General features: G+C 35.6%; 1 protein-coding gene and 1 long non-coding RNA gene across 3 annotated transcripts in view; both read left to right on the forward strand.

The window, feature by feature from the left end:
• Nucleotides 1–7,523: 7,523 nt before the first annotated feature.
• On the forward strand, nt 7,524–16,667 carry LOC139691011 (uncharacterized). 2 transcript variants are annotated; one of them, XR_011701555.1, is made up of 3 exons: nt 7,524–7,592; nt 13,245–13,430; nt 16,521–16,667. It is a non-coding gene; the product is annotated as an uncharacterized lncRNA (long non-coding RNA). The 2 variants fall into 2 exon arrangements; XR_011701556.1 differs by lacking the exon at nt 7,524–7,592 and adding an exon at nt 11,921–11,982.
• A 2,486-nt stretch (nt 16,668–19,153) lies between these two features.
• LOC139690592 (rifampicin phosphotransferase-like) overlaps nt 19,154–20,065 on the forward strand; it is a 33,380-nt gene continuing 32,468 nt past the window's right edge. The window contains exons 1-3 of the mRNA XM_071588072.1: nt 19,154–19,175; nt 19,257–19,325; nt 19,436–19,546. Of these exons, the coding sequence (XP_071444173.1) occupies nt 19,276–19,325; nt 19,436–19,546 (161 nt within the window). The 5' untranslated portion in view covers nt 19,154–19,175; nt 19,257–19,275. The remainder of the gene's footprint in view (nt 19,176–19,256; nt 19,326–19,435; nt 19,547–20,065) is intronic.

Genomic DNA, 20,065 nt, shown 5'->3' on the forward strand with positions numbered 1-20,065 from the left:
CAAAAAAAGAAGAACACTCACACGTTATTTCTTGATATTTCGACGGAAACAATCCGTCTTCCTCTGAAGATATAGAAGTAATGACTGCTGGAGTTGTTGAGGTGAGGGGTGCGAGAGAAAGGGAAGGGGGCCAGGAGAACGGGAGGCGAAGGAGGGCGTGAGAGGAATGGTCGGGGAGAGGAAAGGGAGACGGAGGGGGTGGAATTGACACAAAATCGGAAAATAGAACAACATGCTCACCGCAACTATTGTAACGTACGAGCCCAGGTTTCCACCTACAAAGTATTAATCAAGACCTCGAAAGCCAAAACAAAGGGCACGCACACTAAAACTCATTCGGAAAAACACAGTGTCCACCCCCCCGATATGCATCGCTTCCACAAAGTAACAATTCTAGGCCACTCCCATCAGTGAACGACATTGAGGCCCGGATGCTGATAGGCCATACAGATGTAAATGAATGCCATTTCAAGTGTTTTTAATTCTATAGGGTTATCGGATGTGGGAAGGGAGGCTAGGACGGAAACATTGTAGCACAGGTTGAAAGGGGTATTATGATGGGAAGCATGTTTAGGGATGGGGAGACCCGCGGACGGGGAGGAGGGATTGCACGAGGCGCGGTGGTTATTAATCCTAATGTTAAGTGGTGTGGAACATTGGCCTATGTAAAATGACGGGCAGAGTTTACAGGTAAGAAGATAAACTACATTCTTGGAAGTGCAAGAGGAATAGGGGAAGGGCGGGAGAGAGTTAAATGGTGGGATGGAGTGGTGAAAATAGGGCAGGTTTTGCATCTTGCTCGATGACATGGAGTGGGTATGGCTCTGGGGGTGTGAGGGGATTTTGAAAGCGGCCTGGTGGATTTGAGGATATCTGCTAGGTTGGCGGGACGTTTGAAGGTGACAGAGGGGCATTTGGGAAGAAGGTTGGAGGAAGTGTTGTGATTTTTGAGGATGGGGAATAGGTCTTTGAGGATGAATTTATATATATATATAAACGTTTATTTTTGTTATGGTAGAGGCATAGTTCACACATGGTTGTAAATATGTGAAGAGAAAGTTGGTTATGGCCAATATTATCCATGATACTGTATTGTCCACTTAACCTCTTCAAGCCCTATTATAAATGTTCCATTCATGCGAAACATTTCTTGCGACAACAAACCCTGGTGCCTTCCATATAGATCTCTGATTGTGAACTATTTTAGTATTCACAGAAAATATCAATATGCTGTCCTTCCCCATCAATCTCTACTGATAATGTGAATTAAGTTAAGTGAATTATTTTCCTGTCACTTCAAAAGATTTCCTGAAAATGTACAGATGAGGTGCTTAAATCTGGACAAGCACGTGTTTCTTCGAATGAGATTTCCTCACCAGGTTAGCAAAACCTTCCACAGGCTTCTCTCAAGCATTATACTTAGCCACAATATTGTAAACAGTTGATATACGGTACCCGAAGAATTAAACTATTTCACTGGGTGAGCACTTTCGATAATAGTGACTCTTCTATTGTACTTAATATAACATCTTGGCTATTTTGAGGTTATAACTGTTTACTAGATGCCTTTAGCTTTCAAGGACGCCAATCGCGACCTCGAGTGGAGCTACGATATGCTAGGAATTCCCAATTGCAATTTGTCCGGATTTAAGCGTCGCACTCTGAATTCCAAAAACTAATCTCATCTTTTTTTCTTTCTACATTTCGAACTCGTAACTTTTCTCATGGAAGACCCATTCGACCCTGCTACATTCTCACCTAGTTCCCACCTATTGAATTCTTTCAAATTTCTATCCCCTCCTGCAATTCATCTTATCTCCACATCCTTCTACAGTCTTTATCACCAAACCTTACTTCCCATTCCCATCCCTACTTGCTGTGCCTTCCATCACCTCTTTGACCCCCTAATCTCCATCCCTTCCAAAAAGGGCTACTCAGATTTCTTATTTGTATAATTTAATTTCTTATATTTTTAGTTTTTTATGTAATTTATATGTAGGACAAGTTTCATTGAAGCGACTCCAAAACTGAATCAGCAGAAGCTATTGCAAGTACGGAAATGATGGAGATAACATGTAATGCTAAGGAATAATTCTTTATTATTTTTAAAATTTGTCAATTTGGAATTTTTAAGTTTCAAAAAGATTTGAAAATTTCTCAACTTTGAAGATTTTCTTGGGCTTCTTTCTTTTCTCTCAGTGTACTTACAATATTCATTCCTTTTTCTGTCTATTAGCCTGCATATGATAATTGTGGAAAAAATTGATCCTTTAACTACCTCCTGGTCAATTTTTTGCCTAAGATTACATTAAACGATAGTTCTCATGCTTAACTTTGAAATCTAAAAGCATTGAACCTAGTTTAATGTTCATTTTAAAGTAAACAAATCACAAGATCACTCTTAAGCCTTCCGGCGACTCTCTCTTGACCTCCCTTAAAGGCAGAAGGAAACTGTTAGAGCTTGCAAAAAAATGTTTTTAAAGTGAGGCAAAGATCATTTATTGAAATGACTGGGAGTGAGTTCTACTATTGTTGTTTTTTTTGACTGGCTGTATGATATTTCCACAAATTTCTTTCGGCTTTACATATTGTACTTCATTATAATTGTTTTTGCCAAACAGGGCTGGACTCCCTTATTTATCCTGTTGATTCTTTGAATGACCAATATCATTCAACATGCTTATTGAAAATGTTCCTGCTTTGTGGTGGGAAAACATACAATCACAAATACCATGTGTCCCTCAACAAGGAAATAAAGGAATATAACAGAAAACATCATGCAGAATGGAAGGTTGGAAAATGGACAGTTTTGATGCATAGAGGAATATGATATAGTTAGAATAAGAAAACAATCTGAAAACTAAAATACTGCAACTCAAGTTCTTGAAAAGTAAAGTTTCAATTTCTGGGTAGCCAAAAAGTACTATTGCAAATCAATTGGTAAGTACTACATAGTCTTTATGAGAAACAAATTAGCACTTTTCCACAGATTTATTGTAACATACAATGCATTTTAGTTCATCAAAACATCTTCAGGTACAAGAAGACTTCTTGTACCTGAAGATGGTTCGATGAACTAAAACTTGTTGTACATTACAATAAATCTGTGGAAAAGTGCTAATTTGTTTCTCATAATGACAAACTTCCTCTACATCTCGCCTGAATCTGTTGAACAGTATAGTCTCTCTGAAAACATGCTCTTTTCTAGTTTACACTGCCTACTAATTACTTCAAAAGCACTTCAGCTTTAATGTCTTAATTAATTTGCTTTATTTTTAAACTTCATATCAAACATTGTCATTATCAAGTATCATCTTATTGAAAATAGTTCAAGTACGTTTTAAAATTCTTCAAAATAATTGTTTCAATGATGTTTTATCACTTTTTCCCTACATAGATGTACTGTTTCTTTCTTGAAATTGTCATAATTCTCAACATTGAAGAGAATCTCTCTCACTTAAGTGCAGGATGGAGATTTAAATTATCCTCTCCATCCAGACATCTTAAATTTAGTAATCGGATCAATATTAAATTTGTAGTGTTTCATATTTATATCAGCTTCCATATTCTCCTATCATTAGGAAAGGATCCCTAAACTTTTTGGGAGGTAGGATATGTAAGCATGTGGAAAGTACTTGGTGGGCCAGAACTAAAAGAGCATTTATTTTATTTATATATAATTACACCTAGAATACTTACAAATGAGTAAATTAAAATTTTTGTTCAATAAGAGAGATTCCAGCATATCTAGAATAGTGAATTTTTGAATGCTTAAGTATCATTCAAGAGTGTTTCAAACGGTCATAATTCAAGAGGTACCCTTCATGATATCTAATGCATCAATAGGCCACATTAAAGCCTTAAGTTGGCTAGATATGGCCTGTGGGGTGTATTTTAGGGACCCATGCCAGAAGGCATCAAACTTAATGTAGATATACTTTTTGTGCTCACAGTAGTGTACATATTTCTCCCATTTTTCAGATAGAAACTGTTTTGTCCTTCTTATGTTGGAAGTGATTCTATGATATGGTCCAGGAGCAAAATGTGGACTGTATGCATATATGTATCAAATGGTCTGCTGGAGTGTTGGCTGTAATGCTCTTTCTGCCTGCTGTAATTTGGAGCCATAATATTTATGGGGAAGGTTTCAGCTATTGCTCTCACTTCTGAGAATATTCTCGAAGTACTTCAGCTGTGTTTCCTTATGATGGTTTGGTACAGATAGCAGCAAAGGTGAGGAAGGTGTAAAGTCTAGAGGAGGCCAACCACATGACAAGGTCAAGCCTGCTGTTAAACAGCATATATTACTAAAATAATTAACGGCATAAGGATAAAAAGGTTTTTGGAAGATAGTTGGGTGCATTGCAAAACACCCGCAAAAAATACAATTCACCTGTAGGTTCCCCAGGGTTCATGTTGAAATTTTTCCAAGGTTTTATTAGGCTGTAAAATTATATTGATGACTATTCAAAAATTTTTATGTAGACTCCAAATTTTCATTTAATGTGCATGTCAATGAGGTATAGCACCAGAGTTTTCAAAGAAGGCTCCTGGGTTTGACTTAAAAATTACAGTTTCTTCCCAATATGATTTAAAAATTGTTTCCATCCTGTAGATAGTCAAGTTTTGATTAATCATTAAATATAATAAATAATTTTCATTAATAATCCTTTAATTCTTTCAAATTAAATATGAAACTAATGTGTAAAGATTATCAACATCAAGAATTGTGAAGATTTGTTAAAATGAATAACAGGAATAGTAAAATAGAAGAGAGACGACATGTATTTGGGTGAAGAAAATAAAAAGAATATTAGGAGGTGTTAAAAACCATTTTTGCTTTGTACTGGCTTATCTAACGGGGCTACCTGATTTTAATAGTGCTGCACGTAATCTCTATGATCCTCTTTTCAATAGACTTGTTGGGTCATCGCTTTGTGGGGTAAAAACATTTCTTTCATACAATTTATGTGGTGGTGTGTTAAAGAGTAGATATTTGAGATTCTGCAATTTTTCATGCCTTGGCTTCGTTGGAGTTTAATGCATTTTTGGTGAATTTACAGTGGAGAGATCAGGGTTGACTGGTTATATGCCTTGGACTTCTGTTTTGTAATAGCTTTGGCATAGGTGCAGGGTGATCAATGGTTGGTTTGATGTTGTATACTAGTACTACTTAGATTACAAGAAAGCATTTGCACCCTTAAAACTAGTGTCCACACTTCTCCTCTTTGCAATGAACTCTGGTAGAGTACCATATTCAAAGAACAAGGATTCCTCCAGTTTTCCCTAGACCATGAATGATGTTTTATCTGGAAAACCTCAAAATAGTATCGTATAATGGTCTTCAGAATGTACATCCACATAGTTTATTTTCTTCTAAATATGAACTTAATTCCAAAGAATTTTAAAAATTTAAAAGCCCTAAAATTTCAGAATTTAAGAGGATGCCTCGATAGCTTAACTGGCTAAAGCACTCGACCGGATATTGAGGGATATGGGTTCGAATCCCAGTCCAGGCAAATGATTTTTACACTGAAATTGTTGCATTGAAATGGACTTAATTCCCATCACTACGCGTTTTAGAATAACTTGGCATCATATTTGGTTTAATACATCAAACCTTCTCGCTGTATTTTCAGTATGCAAGAACTAATTTAATATTTTTGTTTTGTCCCTCGCAGTTACCACCTAACAATATTAATTTTTTCTTAACAGGCATGATATTAATGCTGATGTAGTGCATCAGGCAACTTGCCAGAAGAACCATGTATTACAAAACGTTCCGTAAACACATAGATGCCCTCTTTGATTTCACATTGTACATACATAAGTTTAAAGACCAAGTTTTCTCTTATGACATTGTACACCGGTGAGTTCGGATGTCGACTTTTCCGTTTGGGATTGAAGCAGAGGACCTCTCCATTTGATCTTTCAGTGATTTTGTAAGAGTATGTAGCATGCTTACAGGCAAATCTTTTTAAAGTGTCAAGTCAATTAATTCAACGGCGTCACTGGAATGACATCTGCCATATTGTAATGAGCCCATGCATCACATGATCTTTGGTGACTCAAAGCCCCATTGAAGTGCCTATGAAAGATACCACAGTGATACCTACCAAGCTGTGTGTCTATGGTGTTCATTCATCCATCCATAGTGTATACTATAAAGAATATTGATGTGAAATCCTGCAGGGAAGTATTTTCTGTGAGGACTTTTTGCTCTATTGGAGTGGCTATATGCTTTAGGCGTGCTGTTTATGTGACCTGAAATAGGTTTTTCTTTCATCATTCACATTATTGTAAACATGGCATCCTTGAGCCCTACCGCACTTGATGTGGTATAGTATCCTGCAGGGTCCATCTTAAATCTTGCACCCATTTTGCATTTTCACTCATAACTAACCTTAAGGGATAGTGATTTTGATGGTCATAATCACCCAGTGTCAAAAATAAAAAAAAAATATTTTGTTTTTTTCAATCCCAATGGAGACAAGCGCACATGAACAAGGCGATACCACCACATGAGGTGCCAGAGACTAAGAAGCTCTGACACTAATATAAATCCAGCCACAGTTATTTTTCTTCTTTGGTCGAACACATTTCCACATGTGATTGTTTTTCTGACACTACCTTAAGTAAACGTAAGCTGACTGTCGTTGTCACTGTTATCACTTCTGATTTCATTTACACACAAAATTAATAAAATGCAATTGACAAGCACATAATGCACCTGTTAATAATCGTCATTTAAAAATAATGTTAATTTGGGGTCTCATGTTCTCCCAGACATGGCCATCTGGTGGTAGTGGCATTTTTGTCACTGATATATGTAAATGGCAGGTTCTCTGGAAGCTGGACCACCCTATGTAGTGCAATGCGAACTCCTTGAAAGTCATGCAAAAAGGAAAAACCAGTCAGTCTTACAGCAGTAAACAATCTAACAGAGGGGGAAATAAAGTGTAAATAAAATACAAAAAGAATTTTTCTAACTGATGGTGGCTCACCCTTGTCGTATGGAATATTTATATTTAGGTGACATAAATTGATGTAATTTTTATTTGATTAGCAAGGTGTTTTTCCTTTTCATGTACATAAAATTTTAGGAGCCCCGGAAATTGTGTTCCTTTTTCATGTATAATATCATTTGCTTAATCTAGATGGCCCTATAATCTCTTTGGGAACTCACTAAGGAATATTTTGATGGCCTGAATAAAACTATTCTCCTTAGAATTGGGAAGTCCTTGGTAGTCTTCCATGAATCAAGTGGTGTATGCTCAAATGATTAATGGCGTCAACTGTGGGGCTGTGTTATGTAATCACAATTGTTTTTCAGTGCTAACTGTATGGTTATTGTTTTTTCATGTGCGTTAATGATTTGGTCTTTTCCAGCCAACTTTCCTAATGACTTGACTGGAACTCATATCAGGGTATTAAAGTATAAGTCAAAATTATGGCCAGCAATATCAACCACCGATGGTACTCACAAGACCTGCAGTGAATGCCATAGCCTTTGTTGGAGAGAGAAAGCCAAAAGCAATTTTCTAGAGCCTGGCTTCCTATAAATCACCTTATGTACATGCTGCATTTCAAGTGTAAGTCAAGGAATTTGGGAATACATACTAGTAGTTTTTAGACAGAAGTAAATTATGCTCCAGTAGTAGGTACTTGGCATAATTGATATGTCAACTCCTGTTCACAAAATTCTACATCAGCTGGATCCTCAAAAGAAATGTAGCAGTCATCACTGGTTTTAGCAAAAACATTAGGCACATATTTGCAATGAAAACTATAGCTAGCTATGGTTTCATTTCCACAATAAATGTTTCACCTCCAAAGTGACCACACATATGTATGTGGAAAATGTGACTATCTCAGGAATCAATTTCTGGGAGTGTGGGTTATTTGCCTCACCCTCACTGGGATCCACTTCTTACTCTTCCTGCCATGGCCATCAGCACCTGATTCAGCATAGCCTACACTATAATGATAAACGCCCCCCACCATCACAATAAAGATGCACAATACATAAGCCTGTTCATGTAACCAGGACCCTTGTACAACTTTTAGTGAAACTAATTGATGGATTAAATGAAAATGTTCATTGATTAGGCAATGAAATTCACTGAAAGTTCCAGTTCAGTTGGTGACCCACTCAGTTGTCTTGATAACTGACTAATAAAATCCAATCTGGCTCTTGGCTGTTGAGAGTGGCATGCAGGAAAGAATATATTCTGCTATATACTTGTACTCAGCTGGACAGAACATTCTTGTCTAAAATAGATAATAAAAAAGTTGCACAGTGAGTTAGTTAGCGTGTTGATTGCTTTGTTTTTCAGTGGTGCATATGCAAAGTAGGCATGCTTCTTGTTAAAAAAGATTAACAATACCCTTATGTTTCACATTCCTTTTTTGGTGAGATAGGCTTCTCCAAGGAGAGCAAGTGCCTCTCTTGTTTACTATTCATCCCTGTGAATAGAGCGACTGATCCAATATCATAATTAGATAACAACAGTCTTTCTATTACTTTCCATTCCATTGCTACTAGGATTTGATGCACTGGCACACAAAATGGTTCTGTTATGAACTGTGGCATATGTATGTGTGCAGCTCATCTGAAGGAAGAATCTCAATGACCTGTTGTTCCAAATTATGAAAGAGGACACCACTGACAGTTTCATCAGTATTACCAATTTAAGTTCCTCTTATACTAATATGTTCTGCCTTTGATCTTTACAATTTATTCTTCCATTACCATCTTCTGCTTTTTCAATGCTAACTAAATCTTTCATGATTACAGGGGATATGAGCTATGCTGACCCATATGGATTTTCTTGAGTGCATCTTATGCCGCCAAAGCCCACTCATAATCCCTTTTACCAGGGAGTATCATAAACTTTAAATTATGAGTAAAAATGAATCATGATAGAAACTTAATTTTTATTTGTTTTCCTAAGACGTCTCCACATAGCTACCAACCATGGTTATACATTTCTCCCAGCATTTTTTTGATCTTACAAAGGCCATCACTGTAGAACTCAGTGGATTGTTGAACATTTTTCCACCTCTTGGATGACAACATTTGTGTGGTCAAATCTTCGACCCTGCAATCCAGATAAGTCATCTATCCATCCCATCTATTCCTATCTTTTGCAAAATCATGCTCTGTTTACTCTGTCAAATGCCTTCTCAAAATCCATATTTATATAAAATATTAGTTTCTCACCTCAGTTTATTGCTTGGCTCATTGTACTTTCTTCTCCAGGGCTCTTGTTCTTTCATTTCTTTTCCTATTCAGATCTTCTGTAATTTATGGCTTACTAACCATTTTTCTATATACCATTTCTATTGTTTAATTTTCTGCTTTATTAAATCCTTGTTTGAAATATTCCTATTCATTCCTCTTCTGTTGAATCTTTTCTGCTGCCATCCACTGTGCTGTGTGGGTAAGGTTTTCATATACTGATGACCATGGAGGCCTTGCCTCCCCCACCTCCAGGCATGATGCTGAGACATGTAGGTCGAGCCCCATAGTTGCCAGGATTCATTTCCATACTTGGCTCAGTCATATTTTCTTGGGATAAATTGTTGAGGGAGTTTCCCGTTGTCTTCCTAAAGAGTGGTTTTAACATCACACAATCACTGAAATGGCTGACCCACTGGGGTCAGATGCCTTTGCAGCCTTCTCACTGAGGAACAGATGCTGTGAAGACTATCTTTTCTTTGGTTCCTACCCTTTAGCCTATTTGGCATGGGTGACCCTACTAGGAGCATTGACCATCACTCCCACCACTACAACTCTAGGATTCATAGGAGCATGCCAGCCCTTTCACCACAGCAAGGTTGTAGTCCGTAGGTAAGGAGCTTGCCATCAAATTGAGAGGTGAAGATCTTTAACTTTTAAATACCCTACCATTATGTTAACTCTTTCTGTATGACCATATAGCCATGTATGTATGTCAAATGAAATCTAGAACCTAAGCTATTAATGTCAGAACAATATTTTCAAAATCTTAGGCATATTTCAGTATCCAGTTTCTCTTTTTTCCTAATGGATGTAGCGGACAGGTTCATAATTGATATTATTATTTGTTGACGAGTGCTTTAAACTAAGATCCATTTGAATATCTCAGGGCATTTGGCTATTCCTCTGTTTTGTATGTTCTTTTTCCAGTGTTTTTCTGTATGTATCCTCACTTTTGGTTTCTCTGATTGAAGTTAATTGATTGTAGGTATTGTAAGCTGTTAAATTTTTTGCAATTCACCAAAATCCCCAAGTGATTTAATATTTATACAAAAATATTAGGAGATAGAATGATACTGAGAAAATGTGGTGAATTCATATACACAGTGCCCTGGAGTGTTAATGATTTCTTAAATGTAACCTACTGGTTACGGTAGGTTCTTGATGGACACAGATACTTGACCATTGCTATATTATGGCACACCTGTTCACTAAGAGAAACCATTCTTCAACTCAGCTCAAACTATATTTTTTGCTTGCTTTCATTGCATTTTAATTACCTTCCTCTACTTAACTCACTGAACTTTCTCGTTCAAAATTTGACAGCCAACTTCAAATATACTCTCATTAACAAATTAAGGCCTCAGATTTTCATTATGAATGGGATTTATATCAATCCATACTGTACATATTTCATTATTCCAATTATTAACAGCTGGGACTACATTTTGGAATTGAATTATTGATTCACTAGGGTAAGGGAATTGTGCGTTTCACAGGAACTTAGGCTTTTACTTTATGGAAAAATACAGAACTTGGGGTAAATTTATGTTCTGGAAATCCCATTTATTTTAGTTAAAATACTAGTGTCTTATGTGCACAATCAACAAGTGAAAAGTTTAATGTTGGAACAAAGTTATTTGGTATTTGTATAGATTTCAAGATATATTGTTTTAGATCCCTTTATTTTTAGGCAGTCTGGATCAGAGTACTTTGAACAAGCGCTGGGAAAAATAATCTCTAGAACTTATCTTCTTCTTCCCCCTTTTCTCTATGAGGCAATACAACTCGGGATGTATTATTCTGAGAAATAGCTTCATTACCACTCTCCCATATGAAGTGGCCTACATCTACTCCATTATGTATAGGGCGATGGAAATTTTCGGAAGGGAAAGGCCACTGCTAAAACATGTCAAGAGTAAACTCTAATGACATTACGCCTTTATCGATTTGCCATTTGCATATATTTTCAATCAAAGAACCATTCATAACGTAATACGAAACTACCAGGTTTAATTTCTAAGCACTCTTCACTTGGAGATGGCACCAGTTACAATATTTCTAGGGCGTTTTCTTTTCGCATTCATTAAATTTATTTGATTTAACAGTGCCTAATAAATGTGTTTAGTCCTCGTGATCGCTGTCAAATGTCTCACGCGTGTACAACTCTCACTTAGGTATAGAGATATTTACAATTTCATCCGCGTTCAACATCCTTCCTTGATATAGATAGTACCTTTTATCTATCACATTCGGAATTCGATCATATAAAGATTTCTGTTTATCACAAGCTTAAATTTACGTAATTGTAATATTCTTCAGATATAAAGATAATACTCGATCACAAGAGTGACCTAGTTGCACCATCGTTGCGTCACCCGAGAAACGTCGGAGATAAGGTTAAACGCGCCGGAACAGACCATTCGAATACTATATTCTGGTTAAACTGTTGGGGCCATGGTCATTAAACCACAGCAATGTAGAACTGCGGTCTCGTTGCACCTTGGGAAGAATATTTAGATGAGTTAGGAGGGGATCTTCCGCGCTTCCTCATTATTTGGAGAACTTCAGCTGAGAGGAGAGCTTGCGAAGGAAGAGCGTTCGCGGTCTCCAATAGGTAGTCGCTCTGTGGATTTCGGTGAGGCAAGACATGAATGTTTCCGAAGTGCCTGTCTATAAATGATAATAGCGCCGAACCTCCGGAAGGATACACAATTACTGAAGTTTTTTAGAATTTTATGGTAAGTAGAGAGATATTTATTTGGATTAATTAGTTTTTTCAGAAATCGAATCTAAGCATTCAAAATCCCGATGTGACTCTGTGACTGAGTAGGGTAAATGTGTGTACCAGACGTAATTCAAATGGGAAAATAACGCAGAATGAGGTTTAATTTGCATGTGTATCGGTCTACGCAAATTAAGTTTCCCTACGTCAAAATGGAATCTACTTTTTCTCTCATAATCTGCTGAAATGTATTTACTGCTAGCAGTCTGATTAGTTAAGTTGTTACGCGAAGGTGATGAATATGCTCCATTGCATACCTAATAGAGGTGCATATTAACCCTTCATGGCAGGCCTCCCGTGGTAGCTAATCTAATCGAGATCGCGACAGTGCACACCGCGTTTGTAGCAACCCGGTCGTTATTTTGATGAAAATGATTTTATTGCGCCGCCACATTCCTATTGAGTAGTAGCCTAGGCATTTTAAACTGACAAAATTTTGCGTTGTTTTATATCCAAACCCCATTTGGCAAATTTTCTTCCTCCATTACGATCTGCCGTGTGACTAATCCTGAAAATTTTTTCTGTAGATGTTTTACTCAAGACTGGAGGTTTAACTTTAAACTTATGAATGTGAAATTAAAAGCTATTTGTTATTTACATTCCTCCATAGCCAAGGTCCAGGGAGCCCCCTTCCTGCCATACTAGAAAATAATAAAATTTTGCATGTCTATTATTAATACTAGGGACCCCTTAATTTAGCGTTTTCTTTTTTTTGAGAATTGGTGTATGTGTGTACCCCTTTTCTTCCATCTGCATCACAAATGTTCTGTCTATACAAACATATAACTTTGCTCTTAATTATTTTTTTCCCACCCTGAGGGCCTGGGTCCGAATCCTGGAGGCGACAGATTTAAAAGTGGTATCTCGATCCCTACTTGAGGTACTTTGTGGAGAGCACTTTTGAGTGTGAATACAGTCCATCGGATGGGATAAGCTACAGACCCCTTGGTGCCTTTAATTGCGAGTAGGCTGATACCAATGCTGGGTTTCTCTCAACCCTTCCTTTTCTATCCATACCTAATGGCACAAATGACCTCAGCCTGTGGGTCACCTCCCTTAAAACTAACACTAGCTACTACAGTTTTATTACTCCTTGAATTTCCTTCCTGAACTGATTTTCTTTTAGGCATGTGGCTAAGGTTTCCACTAGGCATGCCTTCTAAAGAAAGTTCAATTTCTTGCATGCCCAGCATTAATTTAATGTTTTTCTCTTTTTAGATTTTATGCTGTGGAAGTTATTTGAATCAATGGATTATGCAGAGTTGATTAGTGATGCTGTTGATTGGATCATCACAGTGGTTTTTAAAAATATTGTCTTGTTTGCATGTCCTATCATTGCGTACATGCTTTTTGTTAGATATTTTAATGAGAAGCCAAATAATGAAGTTACCTACAGTGTACCTGGTATGTATTGTCAATCCCTTGATCATTTTAATTTTAATTAATTGATGATATAAATTCTTACTTATCAGTTAGAGAATCTTTTTTATAACTAAATTAACTGAGAGAAGTTGTATTTTAGCCTCTCTCCTCAATTTTGTTTGCCGTTGACTAAATGGGTTCACCCATCATTGCAAATGATGAAAACTTGTGGCTAACTGTAATAAAAAGTATTCAGTGCTTAGTGAGTATTAAGGATGATTTCCTCAACGTTTTTGACTTAGAAAGAGGTTAAAATTATTCTGAATAGTTAGTCAACTTCATATATTTTGGATTTGCTGTTTGTCTAAGTAGTAGGTACTATTCCACTTAGCAGTAGGTGGAGTTTATTGCTATTCATGTATCATTAGCATAAACTAGGTATTTACCTTAAATGTCCTTGCAGAGTGTAGTATTAAATAGATCCCAGGGGAGTATTTTATTTATAGCTGGGTCCTGGATGTAAAATTGACTGAATTACTCAAAATTTTAAAAATTGATGGTGAATGGCTGTCTGTATATTTTATAGGCTGCCAATGTAAGATTTTTATCCTTTTACCATTAAAGTGACAAATTTTCATAAAATTGTTTTAGTTGAAATTACCTTATCACTGCACAATCACGAGGTAAATTTGGTTCATTAGCTGGCATATTGGAAATTTAAAATTATTTGGAGGTTTTCAGAAGACTTAAAGGATTCCTAGAAATGTTTACCTAAGTTTATAGCCTTTGTATATTACTGCAAGATGCTAGTTTTAATTGCTAATGAATAATATGTTTACTTATGACAAAAATAGTATTGTACATAATGCATATATTTAAATTTTATAGCTTATATTCCCAAAAAGGGGTACAGAAAATTTCTAGTAAGAGGACAGTAAATGTGGCTGGTCTCATTTGCAATGTCACTCATGCAAGATAGTCCTCAGGGGGCTGACTGTTAACTGCACTGACTGTAATAGAATTTTAGCCATGAATGACAATATTTCCTTTCTTAACATTGTAAAGAAGAGTGCTAGGGTCTTTTGCTGGAATATGAATATATATATATATATATATATATATATATATATATATATATATATATACATTAATTCATTTTTAAGCCTTAGCTAAACATTTTTTTGATAGATTTTGGAGAAATTTTTAAGTGTTATATTTTGTTTTAAGCTGAGCATGGTAATATGGTAATTTGGTAAGGGGTATGGTATTAATGGCTACATTGAAGAAAATGTCAGAATGTTGAAGAAAAGAAAGTGTAATAAAATTATTTAATACAGAACTGGGACCAGTCAATTACCATTTATAGTCTTTTTTTAATTAAGTTCCATAAGGAAAAGCTTATTCTCTACATTTACTTTACCTTGGAAGATGATGCCCTTATGTAATTATCACCAAGAAGTTTCTTGTGTCAAAAATATAATTGCAATTTATTTTAAGTGAAAGTGAATATTTTCTTGGACTTGATTAATTTCATCAGTACAATCCAAAGGCATTGTAGAAATCAAAGTTAATGTTTGTATTTTTGGTTTTACTTTTCTCTTCGAAATAATGTAATACCAGTATAATACTGTACAATACTGTATTTGTAATACTGTAATAATAAGTAATGCACTTTTCTTTCTCTGTAATTTTTGCTGATAATGACCAGCATAGCTGATGCTATGTCATGGATGAATTAAAACATTATTATAGTCCATTCAAGGGTGACAATTTCTCACACTGATCATACATACGAGGCATTGGATCATTCATCCCTTCTCATAGAAAATGCATACATGAATAGCTTGCATGTTATGACTTTTATGGCTGAGCTCTAAGGAGTAATGATAATTACACTTGGATGTCATCCAAGCCAAATGGAAGTTAGGAGTCTGAGGTAGTCCATGTGGTGTTTCTCTTGGTGCCTGCCAGAGTAATTGATCCCGGTGGGCAGACAATTGGTCATGTTATAAATACTAGTGAGAAAAGTTATGGAAAACAATCTTCTTTCTCCCATGACAATGAGGAATGTGAACATGAGGATGAATTAATCTGGTGACTGTGGGACTTGGCATGCTGGGATGTCATGCCCCTCTGAGGGCTAGGAAAGGTTTCTGAGGCTGTCATCACACAAAGCCATTGCATAGAGGAATCAATAGCAGCAGAGGAAAAGACAGAAAAAGTTAAACTATGGGCATAGAATGTTAGGAATATATTAAGAATAGGGTAGTTAGAAAACATCAAACATGAGTTGGATAGAGGTAAAATAAAATGTTAGAGCTGTGAGAGGTGAGATGGGAAGATAGCAGAAATTATTGGTATAATAGTTACTGTGTGACATATAAGAGAAGAGACAGCAAGGAATACTAGAGCCATCTTATTCGGGTCTAAATCCCAACAAGTAATCATGGGGAGGAAGACAGTGTATATAATCGGCAATGGAAGGTGAGGGGGATTTTTATTATAAGAAAATAGTAGCAATGGGGAATTCGACCGTGATTGTGGTCAAAGGGATAGATGAGAGAGAGCACTTAAAAAAATGGTTATCTAAGCATGCAAAGAAAACTATAATATTCTTGATTTTTGTATGGTTGTGTAACATGTAAAGATGGGGAAAGCCATGGTTTACAGAAGGAAGGAAGATGGCTCAGAGAAGGAAATGGAAATGTTAGAACTAATAAGAAGAAAGTACAGAGTGATAAATAAAAAAAAGTGAGAAACTAATGGAGAAAAAGAAACATGGTGGAAGAGGCAGAGTAAATGTGGAGAGTATAAGAAAAAGGATCAAATCGTTTTGCTGAATAGGAAAGTGGATGAAGTGAAAGTGAAAATTTGTGCACTTTCAAATATACAACAGTTAATAATGAATTGAGAAATATTCTGAGAGGAAAGAATACCTATAGAAGTTACATGAAGATGATAATAGGGCAGAAATTTGTCATAGGAATAGAACATAATGTTGAGGATTGCTTAGGTTCATCCATACATTATTCTACCACAAAAAAATAATTTGTATCAAATAACTTATACTAAGGTTGACTGAAACTTTCAGATGTATATTCACTATGGAGGTTTTGCTTTGCTTTTTTTCAGGAAGAGCCTACCATATCAAGAAGTTTTGGGCCTTACTTTGCCTCTATAAGATGAAATGGGGTGAGAAGAAAGAAAAATTGAATAAAAATTATACTTATGGATTGCTGCCCACTCCTGAAGAAGTCAAAATTGAGGAGCCGTTAAATTTAAATGGCAAATATGCAAGTGTCTATTATGGTTTTTTAATATTAATCAAGTCAATATTGCTATTTTGCTGTGCTATTGTGACTACTGATAGTTTATGATAGTGGTTCTCTAGGCGGGTGGTAATCTTAGAGAATTTATAAAAATAGCAGTCTAATTTAATAGTCTGGGTGAACTGTAGACTTGAAGAACTATGAGCTACAGTAAACAAATTAATGTATACCATTTAATTTGAGATGGAAATTATCCAGTGGATTTTTGTTATTGAAATATTACATGTATATTTTAACATACACTTGTATCCTTATATATTATCAATGATTATTTACTTATACATATCCTGATGAGTAGACCAGGCATTTTTTAATGCATAGATTAAGTCAAAGTATAGGTTTTAAATAAAAAATATAGAATGGAAAAATGTGATCATCTGGAAACTTTCCAGATTAATTCATATTAGATATTAGCTTTGCCATGTCCATAGCATTACATAGTCTACATCCCCACTCTCACCACATACTGCAGAAAATAATTTTGGCTCTTTTTTTAGTCCTCTAATCACGAAGTATCCAATTTTTCGATATATTTACATAAATTTTGGCTGTTTCTTGAATTATTGAGCAACTAATGAAATTTTTTAAACTAATTTTTTTTTTAATTAGTGGACAGCTTCATAAATTTTCTTTCTCCTCCTCTATAATTTTTGAAGGGCTACCTTTATGAGAGGGGTATGATATTTTGCCTGGTTGCCAATGTCGGATGCATTTCAAATGCATTTTACCGGGTCATCTAATGTAGGTTTGATTAACTTGGGGAACTAGAGAGTATTGATTGGTGCCTGTTAAAAGTTTATTTGGAATGTGGTCTTTTAATTATGGCTGTTGTTAGGACAGGTTTCTCTGTATGCAGTAGTTATTAATGCAAATGATTCACTCTAGTATACAAATAGTTCTCAGATACTTCAGTTTTCAACTAGTCATCTTGACTTGCAAAATCACAAAATTTCCCAAGCACAGTAATTGATCAAATTTTAAATCTTCACGAGCAATATGTTTCTCTAAACAATCTAAATATTGTAAAATGGACTACATAGTGTAATCAAAAAGTATACCATGAAATGAAAATAGTACAAATAGCATGATAGTACCAATTCAATCCTAATACTTTAAAGCAGCATCATTAAGCAAAGATTTTAGGGGTCCGTTTGAATCTAAATTTCATCCTTTCATAGGTAGGGTCCCCAAGTGTGCAACCTTGATTGTTTGACCTCCCTGAAATGTAATATACATGAATACTATTAATCTTAGTGTGTTTTGCAGGGAGCTGAATGTACTTTTATTTTTGGCATCGACAACAAGAGGAATTTGCTGATACTAAAGATATCTACTGAAAGAGTTGAACATCGTTTGCATCCTGAAGTGTGGATTCATGCTTGCATTGGTGGTGAAATTTTCCAGCTTCCAAGTAAGTTAGCTACCCCATCTGAGCGCAAACCTGATTTTCCTAGAGGATTTTGTAAGTATTACAAAGCCAAATTTTTTCATTGCTGCAAATTCCTTTTATCATCAGATTACCTGCAGGAAATAATTTAGAAATGCGATTCATCATTGTTGTAACACTTTTAGGAAGTTGGGAGTGAGTAGGAAACCAGATAATTAGATACTTCTAATCCTCGATAGATCAAATAATAAGTTGAAAAAAATCTCAAAGGCTGTTAAATTATGGTCTAAGGAAATGGGCTGGAAATGTACAATACAAAAAACTTGTTGGCAAAAAGTGTGTTAGCATATTTAAAGGATTTAATATTTTTTCTTTTAGCTGTTGCTTAACTTTATACAGATATTAACTACTTCAATTTGGTTTAAGCAATGAATGCCTATGGTGGAATAATGACGGATAGACTTCATTCAAGCTGGGAGGAGAAGGAACAGGTAATCTCAGGGGCTTCTGCTGCTCACAGGCATATTTAAAGAAGCATGGGCTGGACATAGCACCAAGCCACAAGGCAAAATTTTCAAATTTGTTTTATTTATTAAAAAATTGTGCGTGAACACATCATATTATAGCTGAAGTGCATTTGGTCAATGATTATAAAAATGTATACACATTGTATGGATAAAAGAACATTTTATGACAAAAAATTTGATTCAAAATGGGTTTTAAAATCCTATGTTATCGGTGGCATGAAGAACATGTCATGTCTCCTATTCTTAGTGTATACACTTAGTATATATTCTTAGTCTTGAAGGATATATATTTAAAATCTTAGTGCTTGACTCAATGCAAGTTTCCATAACCTTGGTGAAAGTTGGAAAACTGTAAAAACTGTTGTAATTAATTCATAATTATTTTAATTACAGTGCATCCTGATTCTGGCTTGCCAAATTCTGGACCAATGTCATATATTCCACCTTCAGCTATAGGGAAATCTTATTCCCATGCTGCTGGGTTGAAATTTGAAGTTTGTGAACCTATGCGCAAATGGAGAGTTCATTTCAATGGAATCTTAAGGTTGTATATGGAGTTCTTATTTTTTGTGTAAAAAATCTTCCAAATTGTTCTTTGCCTTATTTTCAATAATCTCTATTTCAGACGAGGATGTCTTAAAGAAATGGTACCGTTTGATGCTGAAGAACTTGTTCATGTAAAATTCAGTTTTATGTAAGTATAAGTGTACATTGAAAAATTAAATGGTTTGTGGAAATGAAGAATATCCTATTTGGATTGGTTTATTAATTTGTTTGAATGCATGATTCTTTGATATATTTAAGCTGGACTGCATGCAGCTCTCCATTTTATACTCACCGAGATTACAGTCTTAATTTGGCTAGTGAGGCCCTTGCAAGAGAACCATGGAGATCAGGTGATTGGATAAATGCAATGTAAGTCTGTTTTGGTTTTTGTGTAATTTTAAAAGTAGTTTCAATGGTATTAATCGCTGGAAAATTTATGGGACCTGTCAAAAATAATTATAGAGTGCTATCAAATTTACATTGAGTCAGTACTTTATCCCTTGATATCATGATTAGTGAATTTAATATTTGTAGTGGTCATTGATGTACAAAGTGATTGAGGGAGGAGGGGAATTTTGGGCTGAGCTTAATTAAGAAAATGAGAGAAGTTTGGGATGACAAACATTGAATCTTAAAAATCCATTGTCCAGAAAAAAATCAAGCATGAGATAAAATGAGGAAGTCCTGGCTGGTAAATTTTTCTTGAACCTGTGGAGTAAAGGGGCATGCCTGTGACCTATCTTGTGGGAAGGATAGAATGGTTAGCAAGGTTTTAATCTATTTGATGCTTACATTTCATGCAGTGGTTGGTACTTCAATGGTAATTCTCTCTTAAAGAATGTGGATGGTCTGGATTGAGAGGGGTGGATGAGAAGATAGGATGACATT

Source organism: Hetaerina americana, unplaced genomic scaffold (genome assembly GCF_022747635.1).
Source record: "Hetaerina americana unplaced genomic scaffold, ioHetAmer1.1.p SCAF_3, whole genome shotgun sequence".
In the NCBI taxonomy this organism is placed as follows: Eukaryota; Metazoa; Arthropoda; class Insecta; order Odonata; family Calopterygidae; genus Hetaerina; species Hetaerina americana.